General features: G+C 35.2%; 1 protein-coding gene across 1 annotated transcript; it reads left to right on the plus strand.

Annotated features, from left to right (window-relative positions):
• Positions 1-2,716: 2,716 nt before the first annotated feature.
• Positions 2,717-18,898, plus strand: c4b (complement 4B (Chido blood group)). Its single transcript, XM_043260699.1, is given in 46 exon segments — positions 2,717-2,863; positions 3,935-4,121; positions 4,390-4,561; positions 5,379-5,449; positions 5,739-5,827; positions 5,996-6,045; positions 6,048-6,077; positions 6,193-6,280; positions 7,537-7,657; positions 7,757-7,886; positions 7,988-8,100; positions 8,259-8,420; positions 8,554-8,721; positions 8,892-9,077; positions 9,197-9,368; positions 9,462-9,584; positions 9,687-9,758; positions 9,949-10,158; positions 10,265-10,376; positions 10,573-10,643; positions 10,721-10,860; positions 11,160-11,199; positions 11,202-11,380; positions 11,468-11,519; positions 11,618-11,686; positions 11,689-11,706; positions 11,830-11,961; positions 11,964-12,035; positions 12,476-12,551; positions 12,678-12,870; positions 13,026-13,127; positions 13,817-13,979; positions 14,105-14,155; positions 14,158-14,318; positions 14,411-14,566; positions 14,827-14,884; positions 14,972-15,064; positions 15,154-15,325; positions 15,398-15,488; positions 15,995-16,069; positions 16,150-16,252; positions 16,811-16,900; positions 17,020-17,112; positions 17,192-17,275; positions 17,420-17,552; positions 18,602-18,898. Coding segments are annotated over 46 exon segments (5,142 nt in total). The 5' UTR covers positions 2,717-2,786; the 3' UTR covers positions 18,744-18,898.
• Positions 18,899-22,702: the final 3,804 nt, after the last annotated feature.

Genomic DNA, 22,702 nt, shown 5'->3' on the forward strand with positions numbered 1-22,702 from the left:
TGCACCAAAGGTTAATACTTGGTCTGTTTAAATACCTACTTGTGACAATGACATATAAGAGTGTTAAGAGATAGATAGATAGATAGATAGATAGATAGATAGATAGATAGATAGATAGATAGATAGATAGATAGACTTTTAATGTATTTTGTTACAAAAAATAAGTAAAAAAATTCATGACGATCACTGTTTGATTTCCTCAAATGTCTGCTTGAGTTTCAGTTGATAGATTTTTTTAAATCAGCAGTGTTCTATTTGTTAATCTGTAATAAGCCAGATCATAGATCAACTCCGATTTTATTGTAAAAGCAAATTTTACTAACAACTTTTGTATAAAGTCTTGGAAAAAGCATATCATCAAGCCATATTTTCTAAATCCAACTCAAAGGCTTTAGACACTCTCTCCAAACGATTGACTATCTCCAACGTAGCTACACAAACCAATGTAGTTATTCTTGCATCCATCCACCTGTCATCTCTACTTCTCCTCTCTTTTCTCCCTCTCTTTCGACCCCCCACCCCCAATCCTGTGTCACTTTCTCCATGTATTGTAGTACAAGAGATGTTCTCTTTTCAGGCCTGGTCTCTTAGGCAACCCCACTGCTGCATGTAATGAGATGGATAGAAGGAAAGGGAGAGAAAGATGTGGACACACACAGATACCGACAGAGACAGAACAAGACGCTGACCAAGACGGTCACTGACCACAGAACTCCTGAATGGATTTATCAACAACATTTGAAGTTCATGAGTGATGAAATTGGGCAATGGAATGAAAGGTAAGGTGGAAAAGAATGATAGTATCATGGGATTTTCAGTAAATTAAACAGTATAGCATTTTGGATGTAGTTTATTTGAAATGTTGATACAGAGTCATGATGATAAATAGAAGTTTAGGGAGAAACTCTTCATTCTTTTTTTTTAAAGAATTAATTCACTCACATTTTATTAAATAATATAATGCACTTTATGAGCGTATATGTATGATTTACCCTATGTTTCAGAAGACTTTTGGGGTCATCCTGTAGCTGTTGGACTGTTTTGGATTTCTGTGGCCTTGTCCAGTTTTTTCTGTCCTCTACAACCCGGCAGTCAGAGACTGATTGTCCAAACGCAATTCTTGTGTCTTCCTGATTATTGTGCAGGAGTTGTGGATGGACATCACGCCTTTGGCTAGCTGCTCTCATCGGTCTGGAATATGCCTTCTAAGGGATGGACACCCAAACATGAAAACACTGTCATCATGTCATTTCAAACCTGTATGAGCTTCTCTCTTCTGTTGAGCACAAAATAATTATTTTGAAGATTTTGGGTAATCAAACAGTCGATGGCAGTAACTTTTTGGTTACCCACATTCTTCAAAGCAAATGAAAAAACTCATACAGGTCTGGAATGACATGAGGGTGAAAAGAAGATGACAGAGTTTAGTTTTTGTTTTTTTGATTAACTATCCCTTTAAAAATGACTAAAGGAATCATATTTGGGAACAAATCCTAAAATATCCTTTGGGCATCAAATAAAATATTTATGGAAAAACAAATTTCATGAAAGTGTTTTTGACTTATAGAGTTCAGTTGCATATTGTGTACATTTTAACAGAACCAACCTGATTTGCTAATTGGCATTTCCGACCACATTCCTTAAAGATTTTAATTTACTTTATTTGTCTTTATTTTAACTAAAAACAGAATTAGCATGAAAGAACTGTTATTTAACAATGAGAAACGGTTAAGTTAATTATGTGGGGTGATTTCTCTAGAAAGGGGTAAGGACAGCTTGTGTAGAAGATTTAAAATAGAAGATCAAGAGAATAGTATTATTGAAGAAATGCAAATGACCAGGTCAAAGCACAACAGGCCCACTGACCAGGCTAATCTCTGTTAGACACACACACACACGCAAGGGAGGGGTTGAGATCAACATTTTGAAGTATAAAGACTGAAATACAATTTTCTTTCCAAACATAATACAGTTATAGTAAATAATAATACATCATTTTACAGCATACTTCATTATACTTCTTTATGTTTCCTATAAACTGAAATCTAGTTACAATAGCATTTTATTAAAAGCATATTTATTACAATTATTAAGAAAATGAAGAACAAACACTCATTTATGCTGAGTCATATTGAAAAATATTTATTTAATAACATTTCTTCACACTGTTTACAGACTTTATACAGTACTATGAATTAAAAATGCCTGCATTTAATAGCTATTTAATCAACATTTTTTAGCATTGTACTGCATGGGCTCCAGATATTTGTACAAGACCTGATGATCATGTTATCCAGCATAATCTGTTCAAAGAATTTGTCAAATTATTTTGATGCTCAGGACAACATTTCTACGTTGAAATATTTCTTTGTTTTCATTACAAAAAAAAAAAAAAGTAAAATCCCAAACTTTTCTCTTGAAATAAACAGAATTTCATTTCTTGTAAATCACATGTTTATTTAAGGAAAATGATATCCAATGAAAGACCATAATACTGACTTTCAAAATGTACCACTAATCCAAACAGAATTGAGCCAAAACACATCAAATCATTGATTTTTGCCATATTTGTTTAAATTTCTTTTAAATCACGTGACTTTGGAGAAGACATTTTAAGTGTGTATCCAATGAGAGAGCACAGCCCTGGTTGTGCAATGACAGAACTCTGATAACCCCATTAATCTCCATAATAACATTCACTCAGTTGCTCTTGTGCAATATTAGCAGAGTTGAGAGACAAAAATCTTTGAATCCTCTCCTGCTCACACAGGAATAACACACTCATCATGGAGGTCCACATGCGTCCTCTTCTCTATCTGCTGCTGTGTACATGTTCTGCCGCTCAGGGAGAGAATAAAAAGAGGCAAGTATTATATAAGAATTATAATAATAATTACTAGTATTAATGATTACACTTGATTTTAAGGTACCCTTGTAACAGTTTAATTATATATTTAGGTGCTGAATAACATTAATGAATTACCTGTACTTACTATATAGTTAAGGTTAGGATTAAGGTTTGATTTAGGGCTTCTTGTATGTATTAGCGCTAAATGTATTGTTATTATAAGAGTAAGAAAATATAACATGAAACTTAAAATAACAAAGTGTAACTATAACTTGTAGTTACAAGAGAAGGCCTTCTAGTTATGACACCTATGTTGTGCAATAAAAATAATATAAAAAAATTAAATTCATTTAAAAATAAACATACAGTGTTAACTAATACCAGTGTTTATGTTTTTTTAGCTTACTGTTGTGCACAATGTATGCTTTCTAAAACCTGGCAGATAATTAATGCAATTTAATGGGAGTGGATTTTAATGTAATAAAAGTTGCAGTCATAATAATAAGTAATTTTTGTAGAGGAGTTATCACACTGTGTTACATCAAATTACATGTAATTACATACTATAGTATAACATTAAATTATGCATAATTACACGCCTAAATAATTTGCAGTTAATCCTGACTAAACTTAATAATTTCATTTGTATACAGAATATTATATATACTGTATATATTATAACTGTTCACTGCTCAGTGTTCTTTTAAATTCAGGTCCTATTACATAATATTAATCCAAACAACCTTTGAGTTTAATAATGTATTAGTAAGGCACATGTTAAAATTAACATAAACTGAGATTTAATAAATGCATTTGGAGTATTTGTGATTGTTAGTTAATGTTAATGTTACCTTATGTTAACAAAACGCATTTATAAAGCATTCCTGTGTAATTAAACTCTAACAACATCACCTGAAAACAAACCCAAATCTGCATTCAGGTATACCTTCCTTTCTACCCTGAAATGATAACTTCTTATGATTTACATATTTTCTCTTTTATTGTGTAGTTTTACTCTGAAAAAAAATAATACATGCGATTTGATCTATAATAAGAATTTTATGTGTGTGTGTGTGTGTGTGTCAGTTTCCTAATCACTGCTCCGAGTGTTTTTCATGTTGGTGTGAAAGAACCCATATGGATTCAGGTGGGGGAGGCATTGCTTGGCAAGCCCGTGTCCTGTCAGTTAGAAACAGAGATGCGTGTTCCCATGACCACAAAGGAGACCAAAACAATCACCCAAAAGGGACAGTTTGAAGCAGTGAATCTTGAGGTAAAATCAAATGAGTTTATACCAAGACCTTTAGCTTATTTTAGTAGGATGACATTAGCTATAAATACACAGAATAATTAGTTAGATTTATTTTCACCTAATTTCACCATTTTGAAATTAGTTATATATAGACAATATAGACTCTCTCTCTCTCTCTCTCTCTCTCTCTCTCTCTCTCTATAGCATTTGTACAATTTACTCTTCCTTTCATTTAAAATAGTTACATTTTATTTATTTTTATTTTATTTCTGTGTATTTCCTCTTCAAGATATTTGAAAGTAAAAGTTCAGACCTGAAATCGATCAACGGAGAGCCTCCCTATCTCAACCTGGCCTGTGAAGTTGATGGTCAGAAACGGCAGACCCGTGTCCTGGTCTCCAAACACAGTGGCTACATCTTTATTCAGACGAACCAACCTGTATACAACCCCACACAGAAAGGTACAATTAACATGACGTCTTCGAAATGTGCATGAAAAATAATGTCAATGACACTTAGCATCCACCGAATAATAGCTTAAGAATGAGACTTTTTCCAAGGCCGGTATAATTTTGATGAGTTGAAGTTAAATTAAAAATATGTAAGATTCCTGTTTGCGCAATTCCTGGAGCTGCCATAATAACTCGTAAGGAAGAGTTAGGTACAAGATAACACTTTCAGTTTGTGAAAATCCACTTGCAGTGACGTCAAACTAGCAGACGAATAAACAGGGCAATGCTTCAAACTTTTTGAAAAATTATTTTTGCCTGTTTGTCATGCTTTCTTAAAAAGGATACTTAAAAGTTACATATGTGAATTATAAATGTTCCCTTAGTATGGAGTTCTGAAAGTAAACTTTCATGCAGCCTGTAATGAAGTGAATGAAAACATCCTGCAATGTTTTAAATCTGTGCACTGTGTAGAAAGTTATTGTTTCTCAGAACAATGGCATTTTTTTTGTTTTTTGACCTTGCATGCATGTCAACCTGTTTGGGACACCCAAACCCAAAATTTGAACTTTTCGTAATCCATAATATGTCCACTTTAACATAAACATTTAAAAAATGACTGATCTTTAAGTAAAATCATTTAGCTGATGACAATTTCTAAACAATCAATGCACAATTCTTATCTGTTATCATTTTCTAGTTTAAATGTGGTGTGAACAATGAAAACTTTTCTTTTAGCACCTCTCATAAAATGAGTTCAGCATGTCAAAGGTCGATTGTTTGCATTTTACTGTGGTGTATTTAACCTATAGTTATGTGTGTTTCCCAGTTTCGTTCAGGATTTTCACTTTCGACCACTCCATGCGACCAAAATCGGAAATAGTGTTTGTCCATATATACGTACGTAAAAAAGAATGGTTACAATGATATTATAATTATCCTATAATCCTTAATACAATCAAATTGTATATTTAAGGACTAAATAATGTTCATTTACAACACTTTGTTTAAGTATAGTTTCATGTTGCAATGATCAAATTCAAATTTTAATTATGCATCATGTACTGTTATTACTTTATAAGTATATGTGTAACAAGAACACTGTGAAATGAAGTGTTTTCAGCTTACTGAGCAAATTAAAAAGCATGAGCCCTCTGTCTAACCTGTCTGGCCTTTATCTGTACCACAGAATGCTGAAGGGAACAAGATTAAGAAATCATCATACAAAGTTTTAGGCGCTGTTCTGTCAAAGGACTACCACATCCCTGATATCGCAAAGTAAGTCCATCTCAATCTGAATACAAAGTCAACATCAAAACCCTATTGCATAGACAACTGATGGTTATGAAAATAAATATTAGCATGCTCTTCGCTCTATGATGACACCATTATGAATCTGCTGTATTTATTTCAGTCCATATTAGACTTTTAAATTAATCTCTCTAGACCTGGTGTATGGAAGATTATAGCACACTACAAAGGTGATGAGAAAAATGCTGCGTGCGTGAATTCAAGGTCCAGAAATTTGGTAGGTCAAATGAAACAATTAGAACGTATTATACCTAATATGTCTATAAAATGAATGATCTCTTTATTTATAGATATTGTACTGCATCTAACTCAAATACAATTCTTTTTGTCAGTTCTTCCCAGCTTTGAGGTTTCTATTCATTCAGAGAAAACATTTCTGCTTGTGAATGACGAGACATATATATTCACCATTAAAGCCTCGTAAGTTCACATTCAGATCAAATAATGGCCTTAAAGGGATAATTCGAACTGTGTCATTATATACCCTTACTTATCTTATATACCGTTCCAATCTTGTATTACAACACCAATTACAGAGAAGTTTGTACAAATGCAATACAATAACCTGTGATTTGTTCATTCCTTTAACTTGTATTCAATTGGCAAAAATACAAAGAGAAAATGTCCAAAAAATGTCCAAAATGTTCACTGACCAACAAGAAAGTTCAAGAAAGTTGGGAAAGAGGCATGTTTAACACTGTCACATCAACTTTCCTTGTGATTTTATTGAGGATACTAGTTTTGCAAGCACATTTTTTGACCAGGCTTGAAACTTCCCATGAAAGACATCCTCCTGATGGCAATATACATCTCTATAAAATCCTAATATATGCCTTCATGTCAGTAGTACCTCCTCACATGTGCCAGTCACCTCCAAACCGTAGAATCAATTTATGCAGGCTTTACAACAACGGAATTGCTGATCTCTAGTGATGTCTAATGTTTGTTATAGATCATTTGTTGCTAAAGAATGAGAGGTCTGGCAAGCAGCATGATTTTTGTCAAAGAGTCTGCGGCTCATGAGCCATAGTTCCCCGACCGCTGTCCTAAAGTAACAGATATTCAAGTTGCATTTCTAGATGCAGCAGCAGACTGTGGTAAATGACAGTGTTGGTTTTCTGAGGTACTCTTGAGCCCGTGTAGCTATATTTAACACAGCAGCATGACGGTTGAGAGCTCAAAGGTCAAGCGCATTCAGTTGAGATTTCCTACCTTGCCCAATATGATTTCTCTGGATTCCCTGAATCACAATATTATGTATTATACATGGTGAAAGACTTACATTCTTTGCCATTTTGCATTGTGAAATGTGATTTGATTTGTTTGACATAATACTCTGACCTATTACCAATTCACCTGCTTACTGTGAACTCATTCTGCTTATTTGGACTCTTATGTAACTTTTTTTGACGCCAAAAAACAAATTACTCATATTTACGAAATACATATACATTGATCTGTTAAACTCAGGGAATCATTAATTTGTTCTTCTGCCAATTAAATAAGGGTTAAAGAAAATGAACAAATTGATTCTATTGCCTTTTACAAAACGTCCCAGCTTCTGTGGAATTGGGGTTATATATTTTAAACCTGTATGTATGAAATTACAAAATTTGAGACAATAGGTTACACATGTTTTTTTGTTTGCGCATTGGTTTTTTTTAATCATTTGAAAGGTACGCATATGGCAAAACCATTCATGGTGGTTTCCACTGTCGGTTTGGGATAAAAAAGGATGAGTCAGAGAATAATCCTGGAGAAATTGAATTCATCAAGGGACTGGAGCAAACTGGATCTGTGAGTAGAAACCATCACTTCTTGTGTCTCCAAGACAAATAAGTCCATTACCAGATTACACTGATCACTCTTTAATATTGTGTCTTCCCCTTTTTTCAGGTGAAAGCAGGCAAAGCCGAGATTACAGTTAAAATTTCAGATCTCAGTCAAAAACTGAATTCATCATTAGAAGAATTAGCAGCAACTCAGGCCCAATTCTACATTGCTGTCTCGGTCACGGATATTTTAAGTAATAATTTAAGATTCATTAATGCTACCATTAGTTAGTTAAAATGTAAAACATTCTTAGCTGACAGGATTGCTCTTAAAATAAAATGCACGTCTTTCAAGGTGGTGAGGTACAGGAATCAGAAGCTTTCCTTCCCATTGTTTTGAGCCAGTACAATGTGGATCTGTCGCGGACAAGATCGTTCTACACGCCTAAATTCCCCTTTGAAGTTGTGGTAAAGAAAACATCATTTGATAAAGTCAAATCTCTTTTCTTAGTTCAATGCATCATTACGATACCGTCATGAATCATGCTCGCAGTAATTCATAATGGTAGTTAACATATTTTTGATCATTTTGTGCTATGATAATATCAGTGTCTGTTTTTGGCTAGGTCACAGTCCGTTACCCAAATGGTTCCCCAGCTAACGGTGTTCAAGTGAACCTACATGTCCCAAGCACAACAGAAAAGCATAAAGATGTTAAAACTAATAAAGATGGAGTCGCATTTCAGATTTTTAACTTGGAAGGAACACCATCTTCAGTTTCAGTGCAGGTTAGTACATAAAGCATTTTCAATACCTACAAAGCCTGTTTTAGACTACTGGTTTGTGTGGGCAGAGTCAAACAAGCCTACTTAAAAAGTGTCTTGTGCGAGCTGTATAATTTTTACGTATTAATTTCTACAGGCAACAGTGGATGATATCAAGTCAACAAAAGTAGTGCACCCAATGAAATCCTCAACAAACAGTTTCCTGCATATCACTGTGACTAATAAAGTCCTGTCACTAGAAGAGTCTCTAGATGTTACATTTTATATCGAAGGCAAACCAGAAGATGGGAAAATATATTATATGGTAAGTAATGTATTGCAATACATTATTATTTATTTTATTTAAACTCTGAAGACAATACTGTCGGACACACTTGCTTCTCTAACATGTTTATCGTGATTTAACAATGATTAGGAGGTATTTTTGCTACATTTTTGAACTAATGTTTTATAAACATGCGTATGTTTCTTCAGATTCTCAGCAGAGGCATGCTGAGATCAGCGAGCTCTGTTGCATCAGGTTCTGAAGTAAAAATACCCATCCGTATCCGTCCAGAGATGATCCCGTCCTTCAGAGTGATCGCCTATTACTATGACACAGACGGTGACGTCGTTGCAAACTCAGAATGGATAGATGTAGAAGACATGTGTGAGGGAAAGGTATACAAACCATTTCACATTTTTAACCGTTTTTGTAAGCTCATAATAAAGGTATACAGCACGAATAAAAATAAAAATTGCCAAATGGTTACAGTACTGCTGTCCCATCTCCTATTTAGCTTGAGATAAAACTGCACGAAGACCATAGATACCATCCAGATGATACCGTCGAGCTCGACATTGACGTAGGAGAGCAAAAGAATGCAAAAGTGGCCTTACTAGTTGTGGACAAAGCCATTTACGCCCTGGGTGCTCAAAACAAACTCACTCCAAAACAGGTGAGTTTTTCAGTCAAAAACTTAAACCAATTAGACATTGAATATTTTTATATGGTCTTAAATTCCTTTACTGTATCCTGTTTTCCTGTGTGAAGGTGTGTTCTCTCCATGCAGTCTTATGATCTGGGGTGTTCGTATGGCGGTGGAGAGAACACAGCTGCTGTTTTTAATGATGCTGGCCTGGCCTTCATCTCCCACTCAACCTCGTTCCGTTCAATGATGAGAAAAGGTATCAAATAATGCTCGAGAAAGAATCAAACTGGTTTTATCGGGTTGTTACAAGAGATGTCACAATATGCATATAATATTTATACATTTATTATGCGCCTAGGTTTCAGCTGCGAGTCTGGTTTTAGACGCAACAAACGTTCTATAGATCTTCAAGCAGAAATGGCTAGAAAAGGTATATTATTGTCTGTGTGAATGATTAATATTTTTTGCATGAACGCAAAGCTTATGTTTTCATAATCCAAAGATGCGCTCGGCATTTATATATTTCAATATGGAGGCATGATCAGAATGAGAAATTGCTCTAGCTTTGATCCGCGTCCAATTACTGTCAGTTTCTCTCGCTCATCACTTTTGTTGTGTAGAAGCTGCATTTAAGAAAGCAGAACTGCAGAAATGCTGTCGCCATGGCTTCACCCTGATTCCTATGAAGTTTAGTTGCAAGGATCGAGCGAAAAGAGTTAGCAAAACAGAAAGCAAAGAATGCGTGGAAGTCTTCCAAGAGTGCTGTGAATTTGCAACCAAGCTAAGAGATAAAAAAGAAAAAGAGGACCAAAGAACAGCAGTGAGTAGAAGTGAGTATCAACATCTTAATAAAAAGCTATCATGCACAAGTCAGTAATCAGTGAAGTAGTCACATTTTTCTGTAACAAATGATGCACCATTATTTTATTCCCACAGCTGTTAATTCAAATGAGGTTGAGGATTTCTTAGACGTAGGGACAGATTCAGTTCGCCGATATTTCCCTCCAAGCTTTGAGTTTAAGCAGATTGACGTGAAAGAAAAAGTTAGGTGAGTAGGTTGTCTGCCTGTAATTTTAAAGCAGTCGTACTCAGTTGTTTATGTGCATGAGATATTAAAAGTCTGAATAATTTTGTCAATTCAGTTCAAATGAAATTGAAAATGTAAAAGTTCCTTTGGATTTCCTTTAAAACAATTTTAAGATTTACAAATGTCTTGAATAACGGTTTAATTGTCTTTCTTCCAGGCACAAAATCCATTTACCACACTCTATCACCACATGGGAGATCCAGTCTCTAAGTTTTTCTTCATCCCATGGTAATTTTCCTCTCACTGCTGTCAAATTTCATTTTAATCCAACAAAGTACTAAACATTTAACTTTTATTGTTTGCAGGTTTTTGTGTGGCGGAGCCAATTGACCTTACTGTATTTAAATCAGTGTTTATTTCCTTGAGGCTGCCCTATTCGGTTAAACGCTTTGAGCAACTGTCTATAGTTGCAGTGATATTTAATTATGGCAAGATGGAAAGGGAGGTTTGTTTGAGTTAATTTTTTCCCCAGAAATATGACTTTAGCAATAATAATTATGCATTCACAGTAAATAAAATAAAATAAAAAATCAATTATATTTACAATAAATACATTTGATCTTTAAAATATTGTTACCTCAAGTAATATATTTGTGCCAGTCTATTAAAAATAATTTTACTATTGATTCAGTCATATCATATCCTAATGTTTATTAAATTACCAGTTCATCATTACATTATTTGTTATATTATATACTGTAATGCAGTAGATTACTATATCTTCTTCATCACTTTCCTGGTCAGCTCGTTGTGCGAATGGGACAAGTGGAAGGTCTTTGTTCACCGGATCAGCATCTTCCTCTTCTGCTGTCCGGATCAGTCTAAAGTCACAGTCATCTCAAACTGTGACTTTCCCTGCTGTTCCCATGAAAATAGGTGAAATCCCTATAACTATAGAACTTCATGAAGTCGAAGAAAACGAAGAAATAAGAGTGGATACCATTGAAAAGATGCTACTGGTCAAGGTAAGGGAATCTGACATTTATCTCATGTGATATATTTATATGAATCTCTGGCAATTCTAATATCTATCTTGTCTTTCTGTCTCTCAGAGTGAAGGGGTGGAAATGAGAGAAGAGCAGACTTATTCTATAAATCTGGATGGTGAGATTGTTTGCTGTCATTTAATTGCATGTTTAATTTAGTTCATATTCATATCTGACAAAGACTATGACCTCACCATAAAAACCTGAACTCATCAGGTAGAAGTGACCGACGCTTGTTTATTGATGGATTGTTCCCAAACAACACTGTTCCTGAAACAGATGTCAACCTTTTGTCAAACTAGAAGGTCCAAAGCTTTCAAATTCTCCACTACTGATAATTCTTATTCAACTTAATTTATTGTTCATGATCAAGCCTGATGATATTTATTGTTCTTTTCTTTATATGTTCTTTTTTATTCTGAACGCAGAAGAAGTATTTGCCAAGTCCACTGCCGTTCCGTTACTCTCATCATCCAAAGTGGAAAATCTGATCCGGGCCCCTAAAGGATGTGGAGAGCAGACTATGATCTTTATGTCTCCTACTGCCTTGTCCATCCGCTACCTGACAAAAGTCAGCGCTGGCTGGAACTGGAAGCAGGATCCAGAGACAAAGCGCTGAATTTCATTGAGCAAGGTTTAGTGCATCTGCATGCCACATAAGAAATTTGTAAAAATGTAAAATATTTGCAATGAATAGACCTTATTCAGAGTAGATGTTATTTTAATTCAAATCAAAGCGATGCTGTGAGGGTGTTTTTCAGATTCTATGCTATTCAGAGAGGCTTTTTTGTTTTTGTTTTTTCTATGTGAATTTGTTTTAGAAAGACATTTTTATTGGTGAAAAAAAAAACAAGGTAAAAGCATGAAAAACACACTTTCAAATTAAATTTTTTACAGAAGTAGGAAAGCCATGGGTTTAGAATGAAGTAAAAGTGAGAAAATCATAATAAAATGTATAGTTTTGGGTGAATTTATTACTAGGAATTAATATTTCGTCTTTCCTGACCTATGATTTTAAACAAATTGATTTTGTAATGCAATACCCTGCTTTGACGCATACTTTATTCTGTACAGCATATGAACGGATTTTAACATTCAAAAAGCCTGATGGATCCTATGGAGCTTGGCTAAACCATCCCACAAGCACCTGGTAAAAATGCCAACAATATTCAGAGTCATACAAATGTGGCTTGTTTTGTGCTGCACAAACAATAAAATGTTTAGATTTAGGATCCCAAACATATTGAAGTATTACAAGGCTTTCCACTTCTCTTAGGTTAACTGCGCTGGTGGTGAAGGTGTTGTCTCTCGTGGCTGAACGACAGATAGAAACTCTTGAACAGCAAGGAACAACAGAGAAGATTATTTCACAGGAGGACATCCGCCACGCCGTGACATATCTGATAAAAACACAGAGCTCCAGTGGGTCCTTCACCGATGCTAATCCAGTCTATCACAGAGAAATGCAGGTTTAAGCGTTTTCCATCATTTGTCAGTACAAAGAAGAGTTTTGCAGAAAGTTTCACCTTGTTAAACACTTAATAGAACAATAAAACACTGAAATATTACTAACAAAAACTGCATTCCTAAAAAAAATTTACTGACGTTCAGTGTTTCTCTTTAGGGAGGTATTGGAGGAGTTGAGCAAGATGCCTCTTTAACAGCATTTATCACGATAGCTCTTTATCGCTCCCTACCTTACTTGGATAAAGAAGAAATTGAAGTGGTAAGAACCAATCATTGCATCAGTTACACTGACATCAAAAACTATTTGGACACTTTCACTAGGGGGAACACTGTTAAGTTGGACGCAAGGGAACGCAGACAGAAATGGGTGATGTAAATGTAGGAGTATTTCATAAATGAAACAAACAGAAAAGAAAGTACCAGGAAACACAATTATCTAAAGCACAAACGACAAAGTAATAAAGTAAACATGATGGGCTCTGTCAGAGTTGCGATACTCACATAGACTTCCATAGGAACTGAGGAACGCTGAAGTAAAGCGTGTCATGGAGCGGAAAACAGTTCCAGTAGTCCTAACTGTGTAGATGTAATGAGCTACACCGCCATTCTGCTTCATACCCAGAAAATCACCCCAACAGTAATATATAATAAATATATGATTATTCTGAGAAAAGCTTTAGCATAATTTGTTTTAGGAGATGCCACTTGGATTGCTATTTGGCTAGTTTGAGTGCCCAAAGTGTCCACTTTGCGGGACCACTGTATATCTATAATATGTACAGAAAGCCTGCTGAAAGAACGTTTTAACCCCCATAACACATTCAGAACTGTTTGACCGGGAAGAAATTAATAAAAAATGTTACACTGAACCCATATGTGGAACACCATTAGGTGCCAAAAATACTTTTTGTAAAACTTTCTAACACTTTTATTAATGCTGCTCACTAGAAAAAAAGTATCTCTCTGGCCACCGGCTTCCTTCTTAACCGGGTCGATGATCTTAAAAGACCTTACGCGTTAGCCATTACAGCGTACTGTTTGTCCATCTGCCTCACTGACCGAACTCAGTCACTGTCCGCCTGGAAGAAACTCAGAAGTCTTGCAAAACCAGGTATCTTACGGCAAATCGACAATTTTATTTTAAGTGTTGAAACTTTAAATATATGTGTCTTTCATTATTAATGTTGGTTTCTTCTGTAAATTCTTTACTCTCTCCTGCTCAATTTAACTCATTAGCGGAAGAGTGTCTTGTCTGGAAAGATGATGACAATGTGCGACTGCTAAATGAGGCAAAACGTCCCGTGTGCCCCGGAGTGGCGCGTTAACAGTAGAGACCACTGCATACGCTCTACTGACTGCACTCGCACAGAATGACTTATTCACAGCAAATGGCGCCGCATGCTTCTTGTCTTCACAAGAGAACTATGAAGGAGGTTTTAAATCAACACAGGTGGGTCTAATGAGACTAAATAGTACCTACCGTATGTATTTTACCCTAATTCCAAACTAATTCCAACACTATACCATTCAAACACACTTTAGGACACTATTGTGGCTTTGGAAGCTCTATCGGAATACGCACTAAGTATACCTGAAGCCCCCTTCACTAAAATCAATGCACAGTTCACCGTTCAAGGGAGGTCTGAGATGGAAAAGCTGACTTTGGACAAAAACGAAAAAGTGGAAATAGAATTAAAGGTAAACAGAATGTCACAAATTCATGAATGACTGCAATTATAGACATTTCATAACACGTATATATTTATAGTGTGGAATCATGTGTGGAAATCTTTTTTTTTTATTAAAGTAAATGTATGTTTAAAAAGATTGGTAATTTGTAATTTGGCCTGTTGTTCTCTAGGTGGCACTCTAAGTTTACAGTTCTTATCAAGGGTGTTTCATTATATCTTAGCTTTTCGCATATTTCTTCTAAACTGTGTATTTTATTGTCTTTTCAGAGACTAGTGGGAATGGGAATAGATGTAACCGTTTTCGGTAAAGGAAAATTAAAATGAAAGTAAGAATATTTCCACAGCATGTATACAAATAGTTAAAGATTCCAAAACAATATTATTATTCTGTTATAAAAAATTGTATTACTGTAGGTGGCAAAGGCTTATTATGCTCACAAGGAAGACTCCAACTGCGCTGACTTGTCAATAAAGGTGACTGTGGAGGGAAAAGTGGAATACACAAGTGAGTTATGAACTTTATCCATATAATTCATACCTTACTTCTGTAAATATGCAGAATTGTGTAATTATTCTCAAAAATATATATTTAAGGTGATGTACAACAAACTTACAATTACTACGAGGACTATGAACAAGATGAAGAGAGGAAGGAGGAGGAAGATCTCCCTCGGTCAGCCATCGAATGGTTTGATGCTCGCAGCCGACAAAAAAGAGACACTACACAAAACACACAAGACGAAGTAGTCTATACAGTGTGTGTCAGGTGAGAGAATATGTAAATCTTAATCATAATCTGCTGCTCGGGAGGTTATCAGGATCACCTGTGTTTTCTCAGTCACACACAGGGAAGAAACCTCTCTGGAATGGCCATTGCTGACATCACTCTACTTAGCGGCTTTGACGCAATCAGTACAGATCTAGAAAAGGTCTGCCATAAACCTATCCGATGACATTTTTTAATAAATAAGGAATTACAGTATTTATTATTAGTGTATGTTATTATAAAATGTGTAATTTTAGTGTTAAAAGAGTAGTTCACTCAAACATGAAAACTATGGCTTGAATTACTTAACACAAATTAAGATATTTTTGATGAAATCCAAGAATTTTCTGGCCATGCCTAGACAGCAACTGTAATTTTACAAAGCTACAAGAATACTTTTTGTTCCCAAATAACGAAAAATAACAACTTCATTCAACAATTTTTCAACCTCTGCTGTCACAATGTCCAAAACTATAATAATTTCTGACCCGAAGATGATCAAATGTCTTATGGGTTTGGAACGACATGAGAGTAAGTAACTAATGACAGAATTTTCATTTTGGGCTGAACTCTCCATTTAAAAGTTTCTGTCTGTATCTCACGATGGGTCTTTTTTATCATTTTGCTTGACTCCTTTGCTGATGTTCTTTCTCTAACGTTCTCTCTAAGCTAAAAGATCTGGTGGACATGTATATTTCTCACTATGAGGTCACACGAGGAAGAGTGCTGTTGTACTTTAATGAGGTGAAATGAACACAAAAACACAGTCATGATTAATCATAACTCTTTTACTTAGTTCAAGTCGTATCTCTGTCACCCCTCAGATAGATGAAGGTGAGGCCTGTATAGCTTTTGGAGCCAAGCAAAGTGTGGCTATTGGTTTGGTTCAACCAGCTCCTGCGACCTTTTATGACTACTATGAGCCAGGCAAGCTATTCCTTTTTTTTTTTTTTTTTTTTTTTTTTTTTTATGAAAATGTAGGACCGTAACAACTGAACTTGTTAATGGCATGCCACGTTTGATAGATCTTGAAGATAGCTTATATTTACTTTTTAATTGATAGTTATTTTAAACATTGTTAAAAAATGTAAATGTCGTTTAAAAAAAAAAAAAAAAACATACATAAATTGTTAAACGCAAAAGCCATTTTTAAATTGTTTTATTTATAATCGTTACCCAATAGCCATTATTTTCCTACCTGTTCGCATGGCATAAACGTATCTGGGTGCACATTTTAATGAGACACGAAATACGTATCAACAAGTACATATCACTGCAGTTTCCAAAAGAAATAAACACTAGAGGCAGTAAAACTTTTATTCCACGATCGAACCTGTGTTTTAGCCACTCAGCGGACATTTCTCTTTGAAAATGTGGAGAAACGTGCAGCAGGGCACCTAAAAGCATCGTTGCACATAGAGTCCAATAAAAAATAGAGTGCTCAGAGGTACATATTTTTATGAGACCAGGTTGTCATTTTCACAGACAGGAGATGTTCAGTGCTGTACAGCGCCCCCAAGAGGAGCAAGGCAGTTTCTCTCCTGTGCTCAGATGATGTGTGTCAATGTGCAGAAAGTAGGTTCTTAGTAAAACATGTATCATTCGAACAAACAAACCCATATCTACACTAAGCCAAGATGTTTAATTGTAATTAATTGTAATTGTTTAATTAATAATAATGTCTGTTTCATCAGGAGGTTGTTTCACAGAAAAGAAAACAATTGACATGGGAATCACCAAAAAGAAGAGATTCGATTATGCTTGTTTCCACACCAGCATTGACTATGGTTTGTGATTCCATATTTATACAAATGCTAACAAAATATGAAATATAAAAAAAATTCTTACCCTTTGTTTTTCTGACAGCATTTGAAATCATTGTGGATTCAGTTACTGAAGAGAGCAGCTTTATGTTGTATTCAGCAACTGTGACTGTGGTCCTCCGACATTGTAAGATGTATTTACTGTTATTTGTAATGTCACACGCATTGTAGTAATTACAATCAGTGCAGATGACAATCTGAGCAAAATCAGTTTTAGATAAGGAGGACAAAGTGCTGAGCTTATTAATCTAGTTTAACCTCCGACCCTCAGCGGGAGACGAGAGCGTGAACGCAGACAGCACGCGGGTGTTTGCCAAGAGAAAGCACTGCAAGGGTGAGCTGAAAGAGGGCAAGACGTACCTCATCATGGGCAACGATGGCCCCACCAAAGACTTAAATGGAAAGTAAGTACATTCACATGTATTCATTTATTGAAATGGGATGTTTGAAAGAAACTATTTTTTTGAATATAGAAAAAAATTCATAGAAAAAAATTTAAAATCTCCTCGTTTATGCATAGCCTTTACGTTATTGGGGATGGGCTCTGTTTTCTGTGTAAAAGTGATTCACAATTTTTCAGGCACATTAACTGCAGAATTAACACTTGTTTCTGATTCATTTGCACAATTCATATATATATATATATATATATATATATATATATATATATATATATATATATATATATATATATATATATGATATTCTGCATTCATCTGATCAAAAATATTGCAGTAAGGACATTTTAAATGCAAAAAAAGGTAAATATAAGATTCATAATGTTCACAGGCTGATTTTGAGGTGCGGGCCAAAAAAAAAATAAAAAAATCAGCTTTTCAAAAAAAATGAGTTACTTAAGCCTTTGTCTAGCAATCACAATGTTCCAAGCAGTAACTGAACATTTGTATGTTCTAAGAGAATGGCTGTATTGTGCTTATATTGTAATTCATATTAAGAAAGGAAGTGGAGGAAATGATGCAATGTAGTTAGGTGATTTTGCTTTGGAACCTTTAGCTTGAGTTTTCCTTTAAAAGTTACTTCGTCAGTTTCAAACAGCAGTATTTTCTTCTGATTCCAACACATCATATATCATCTTGAAGGTCATTCAATGGAGAGTGGATTTTTATTAAAACATTTTTTTTTTATTTTTTTTAATTAAATTTGCTGTTATTTTGGTTGCAGAAATGTATCACCATTTGCACAAATATAATGATAAGCACAATGTTTTCAACATTGATATATTTTCAAGAAATGCAAAAAAATGCACAAGTCTGCATATTTGAATGATTTCCGAAAGTCACTGTGTGACTGTAGACTAGAGTAATGACTGCTGAAAATTCATAATTCCCATCACAGAAATAAATTACATTTTAAATGATATCCAAATAGTACAATGATAATATCTGTGAATAGATGACTCGAAGCTAACGGACATGAACTCTTTCTCTCTCAGCATGCAGTACCTACTGGATTCAAAAACATGGATTGAGGAGAAGCTGCCGCCCTCAACATGCAGAGCGTCAGTCAATATGCGTTTCTGCAAGGAATTGAGAGATTTTGTGAAAGAGTACCAAGTTAATGGATGCAACATGTAGTCTCAACTGCAAATTTTGGACATTTAATTACTGAACATCTCACTGCAGAAGAAAAAAAATCCACGTTTATTCTGTATTGTAAACTCGCTCTTCTTTTTATGCTACCATTTATGGGAACCTTTAGTCCGTTTCAAAATACATGTGCTTATAAAACAGTTTAGTGTCAGTATCTATATAACAATCACAACAACAACCATAATTTTCAAATTATTTATTTATTAGAGGCACTCTATGTGTTTAAGAGACAGCTCGGTGACCACACACGCACAGATAAATCAACACACATCAATGTAGGTTCACAAAAATGCACTTTTGAGGCCTATTTCACATCCTCTTGCTGAGTTTCATGCCACTCCGGTCTTTGAGACCCGGTTCCTTATAGTGGGGTGATTCAGCTTCCCAGCATAGCTGTATTTATTTATTCTTTTTGAAGACTCGCTTGGCAGTTGAGAGTGTGAGAGGGGCTTCTGTGCTCACGGTAAACTCGGTAACATCTGCAGGCGAGCGGAGGACGGGGCGAGTACGTGTGACAGCGCACACACTCCTCTGAAGAGGAGGCTGAGAGAACAACACGTCACAGAATCCATACGGAATGGCTAAAAACTCCACCGAACTGTGGGTTGTATCGCCCACTCAGAGCGAAAAATCAGACGCCGAATGAGCAGATAATGCTGTGCCAATATAGCTAGGGATGGAAAAATGAGGCTTGTGATAGACTGACTGAGATAAGATTAATTGAGGTTCTAGATCAAAGACTTGGAATCTGCTATTACATTTGCATATCAGGCAATGCAAATATGTTTCTTTCTTTAATCTAAAGTGTTTGACACAATAAAACTGTGTTACTCCTTTGGTTTATACAGTCTGTTCAAACTCATAAAGGCATCATCTAAATGATTTAAAAAAATGAAAATACATAGAACCACTCCAAAATAAGTTCTATTTTATTCAACTTACAAATTTGAATTGAATGTCGATGATGTAAAATTACAGGCCACCCCAAAATAATACATACGCATTCAATAACCAACATGACAAATTTAGTCGTATAGAACCTACCTTTTTTTACACAAGCAACAATAATTTCAGAATTAATGACAGTCCTTTTAATAAAGCTTGGCCAAAATTCGTGTTGAATTTTACTATTGAACTAATACATGCCTATTGATCTTTGTATGACAAGCGCAGTAATGATGTTCTGTTTTTGGTACTGAAATGGGAATCATGTTTTTTGCACTTACAATTGTAATCGTCAACATCACAATCAATGTCACAAAAATAATCATTGTAATAGAAGTCAAATGCAATCTCCATTGGACGTCAAGAAGATGTGTGTGCCTGCGTTATGTTTATTAGTGTTTGGCATGCTAAACCCTTGTTTATTATGGTAGTAAAGCTTCTTTGAATCTTTCGGAGGAGGGAGGACATAAAGAGGTGCGAGCGCTGAAAGTAGAGGTGGAAAGGAACAGACCCAGTCTTTATGCTCTCATATTATTCTAATCTCTGAGAGTCGGTCCAACATAAGCAACACGGTGGGATTGGCCATCACTTCAATTGGGCTCGGGTCAATGCTCACCTTGTTTGTGCTGTCACTATAAAACTTCTCGTTTCGTTTGAATCAGTAAAGCCTGAACAAATATGCAGACTCAGAAATGCACATATTTTCATTAGGAAAAAGGTCAAATGCTGTATTTAGGTAAATGCTTCTGCATCACTTAACATCACCTTTATTTACTTGTTATGCATATCTTGAATTTTTGCATGTTTCCAGCGCGGCCTTGCCAGCGTTCATGTTGGTGCAGTCCAAAAAAATATGAAATAACTCATATCAAGTCAGTCAGTAAGGTCTGATTTTCAAGTCCATGTTGGAAATCCAATTTGAGGTGGTAGGTTTCTAATTGTATATTAGCTTAAGGAAGAAAGTAGAGCATTTGTGACTAGCAACAAACCAAAAACAACCTGATCATACCATATTAAACGCCACTTCTCAGACATTCATGATATAACTACTCGCAGGAAAAAGGTTCAAAATGTTGGGTCATTATATTGGGCAAACTTAAAATTGTAAGGCAACCAGCTTCAGCAGATTTTTGAGTTTTTCAAGTTTTCTCAACTCAACATTTTAAGTTAGTAGAGTTGAGAAAACTCAAAAATCCAGCTTGACCAAATTTTTTTGTGAGTAGTTATGTCATTCATTTTTTATGCTGAGTTATTTGTTTTCTGTGTAATCACTGGTGAACCTGCCTTAGATGAAACATTGTAGCTGCTAAGCTAGAGCACAGGCTTTTTGTGTCCTGCAGGAGAGAGCGGTTCTCTGCCCCGTGGATTTGGTACACTTTTTCCAGGAAACAAAGGTTTGCATTTATTTTTTAATTTTTAAAATGTATAAAGTCTTTAATGTGTATCATTTTATGCAATGCAACATAAGGACCATATGTCAGCTACATCAGCTGGGACAAAATAACTCAGCATGTGTTCTGTCCAAAATGTACTCAATTTGCGGGGGTTTTTTAAGAGTGAAGCTGGTAATGGTCGTAAACCTGATTTTTGCGACATTGCAGCTTGTTTCTAGATGTTCGTTAACAGGCAAACCAACATTGGGTCAAAAAAAGAGTAAAGGTGGTCATGCTGGTTTTTGGACCATTAAAGCTGGTTTCTAGCTGGTCATTAGCAGGTGGACCATTACTGGGTCAAAAAATAATAATTAGGTGTTTGAAACATGGTTGCTGGTTGCAAATAGCGCCTGGTTATTCCATCTTAAAATGCTCAAGAGTTTTTTGGAACAACCAGCCTAAACCACAAAGACTGTTCCAAAACACTAATTACTGATTTAAGAGTAAATATTTGCTCTGTTAATGACATCAAAGCATCTGTGTTATTTGTGTGCAATAATGAGATTTTCTTACTAAAATAATTAGTGTGCATTTAAATAGATTAGTCAACACAGGTATTAAGATGTTATTTTATGAAGCCATTTCTCAAACAGCAAACATAGTCTATAAATTACAAGCAAATGCAAACATAACTGGATTAAAGTGTTTTGTTTAGATAGTGGTAGATAGAAAGTTTTCCACGGAAACAAACGAACAATACTCTATACTGTATAATGTGATTTTTTGGCTCATGAATTCCCAGAAATGCTTGTCGGTAGATGGTTGTTTTGTTAGGTGTGCATACAGCTCAAGGCTTGGCACTGCTTTGACGAAGAGAGTAAGGTCAGGTCAGCAACAGAACGGTGGTCTCTGATGTGGGATTGCTTCAGCGTGATATAAATATCATACGAGCGGGGGCGCTAGAGAACGGTGACCACCCATCATTTCCCATCAGCTGACACGACAAACACTGTCTATGCTCCACTAGAGGATTTTCACACTCAAAATCTCATCAGGTGCTACGGAAAAGTACATAGATCTTTGTGAAAAAAGACAAATGAAGTGTGGAATTACGAATTATTTTAGATTAATCTGTCTATCTGACTATTTTGGGATGTAGCCTTTGCGTAATATGATTATAACACAAAAAAAAAACCTAAATAAACACTTGGATGATGTTAATGAACCTATTGCGGTGGCCATATTACTTCATATTCACAGTTTTTTAGCAATTTCTGACTCTGGACCACAAAACCAGTCAATTTTTGGAAACTTGTATAACTTGTATATCATCTGGAAGTCAAGTAAATAAGCTTTCGGGTTACGTAGGCTATGGTTTGTTACACTGTAAAAAAAAAACATTTTGACCTCCCAACTCAAAATTTTCCATTGACTAAATCTTTCCGTTTGCCCAATTTCTGCACTGCCCTGCACAATTTTCAATTAGGACAACTGTTGCCACAATTAAAAAACCATAAATTCAATTGGGCCATTGGAAAAATATAGATGCAACAAGTCACTAGAAAATTTTGAGTTTGGAGGTCAAAATTTTTTTGCAGTGTAGGATAGGATGATATTTGGCTAAAA

Source organism: Puntigrus tetrazona, chromosome 16 (assembly GCF_018831695.1).
Source record: "Puntigrus tetrazona isolate hp1 chromosome 16, ASM1883169v1, whole genome shotgun sequence".
NCBI lineage: Eukaryota > Metazoa > Chordata > Actinopteri > Cypriniformes > Cyprinidae > Puntigrus > Puntigrus tetrazona.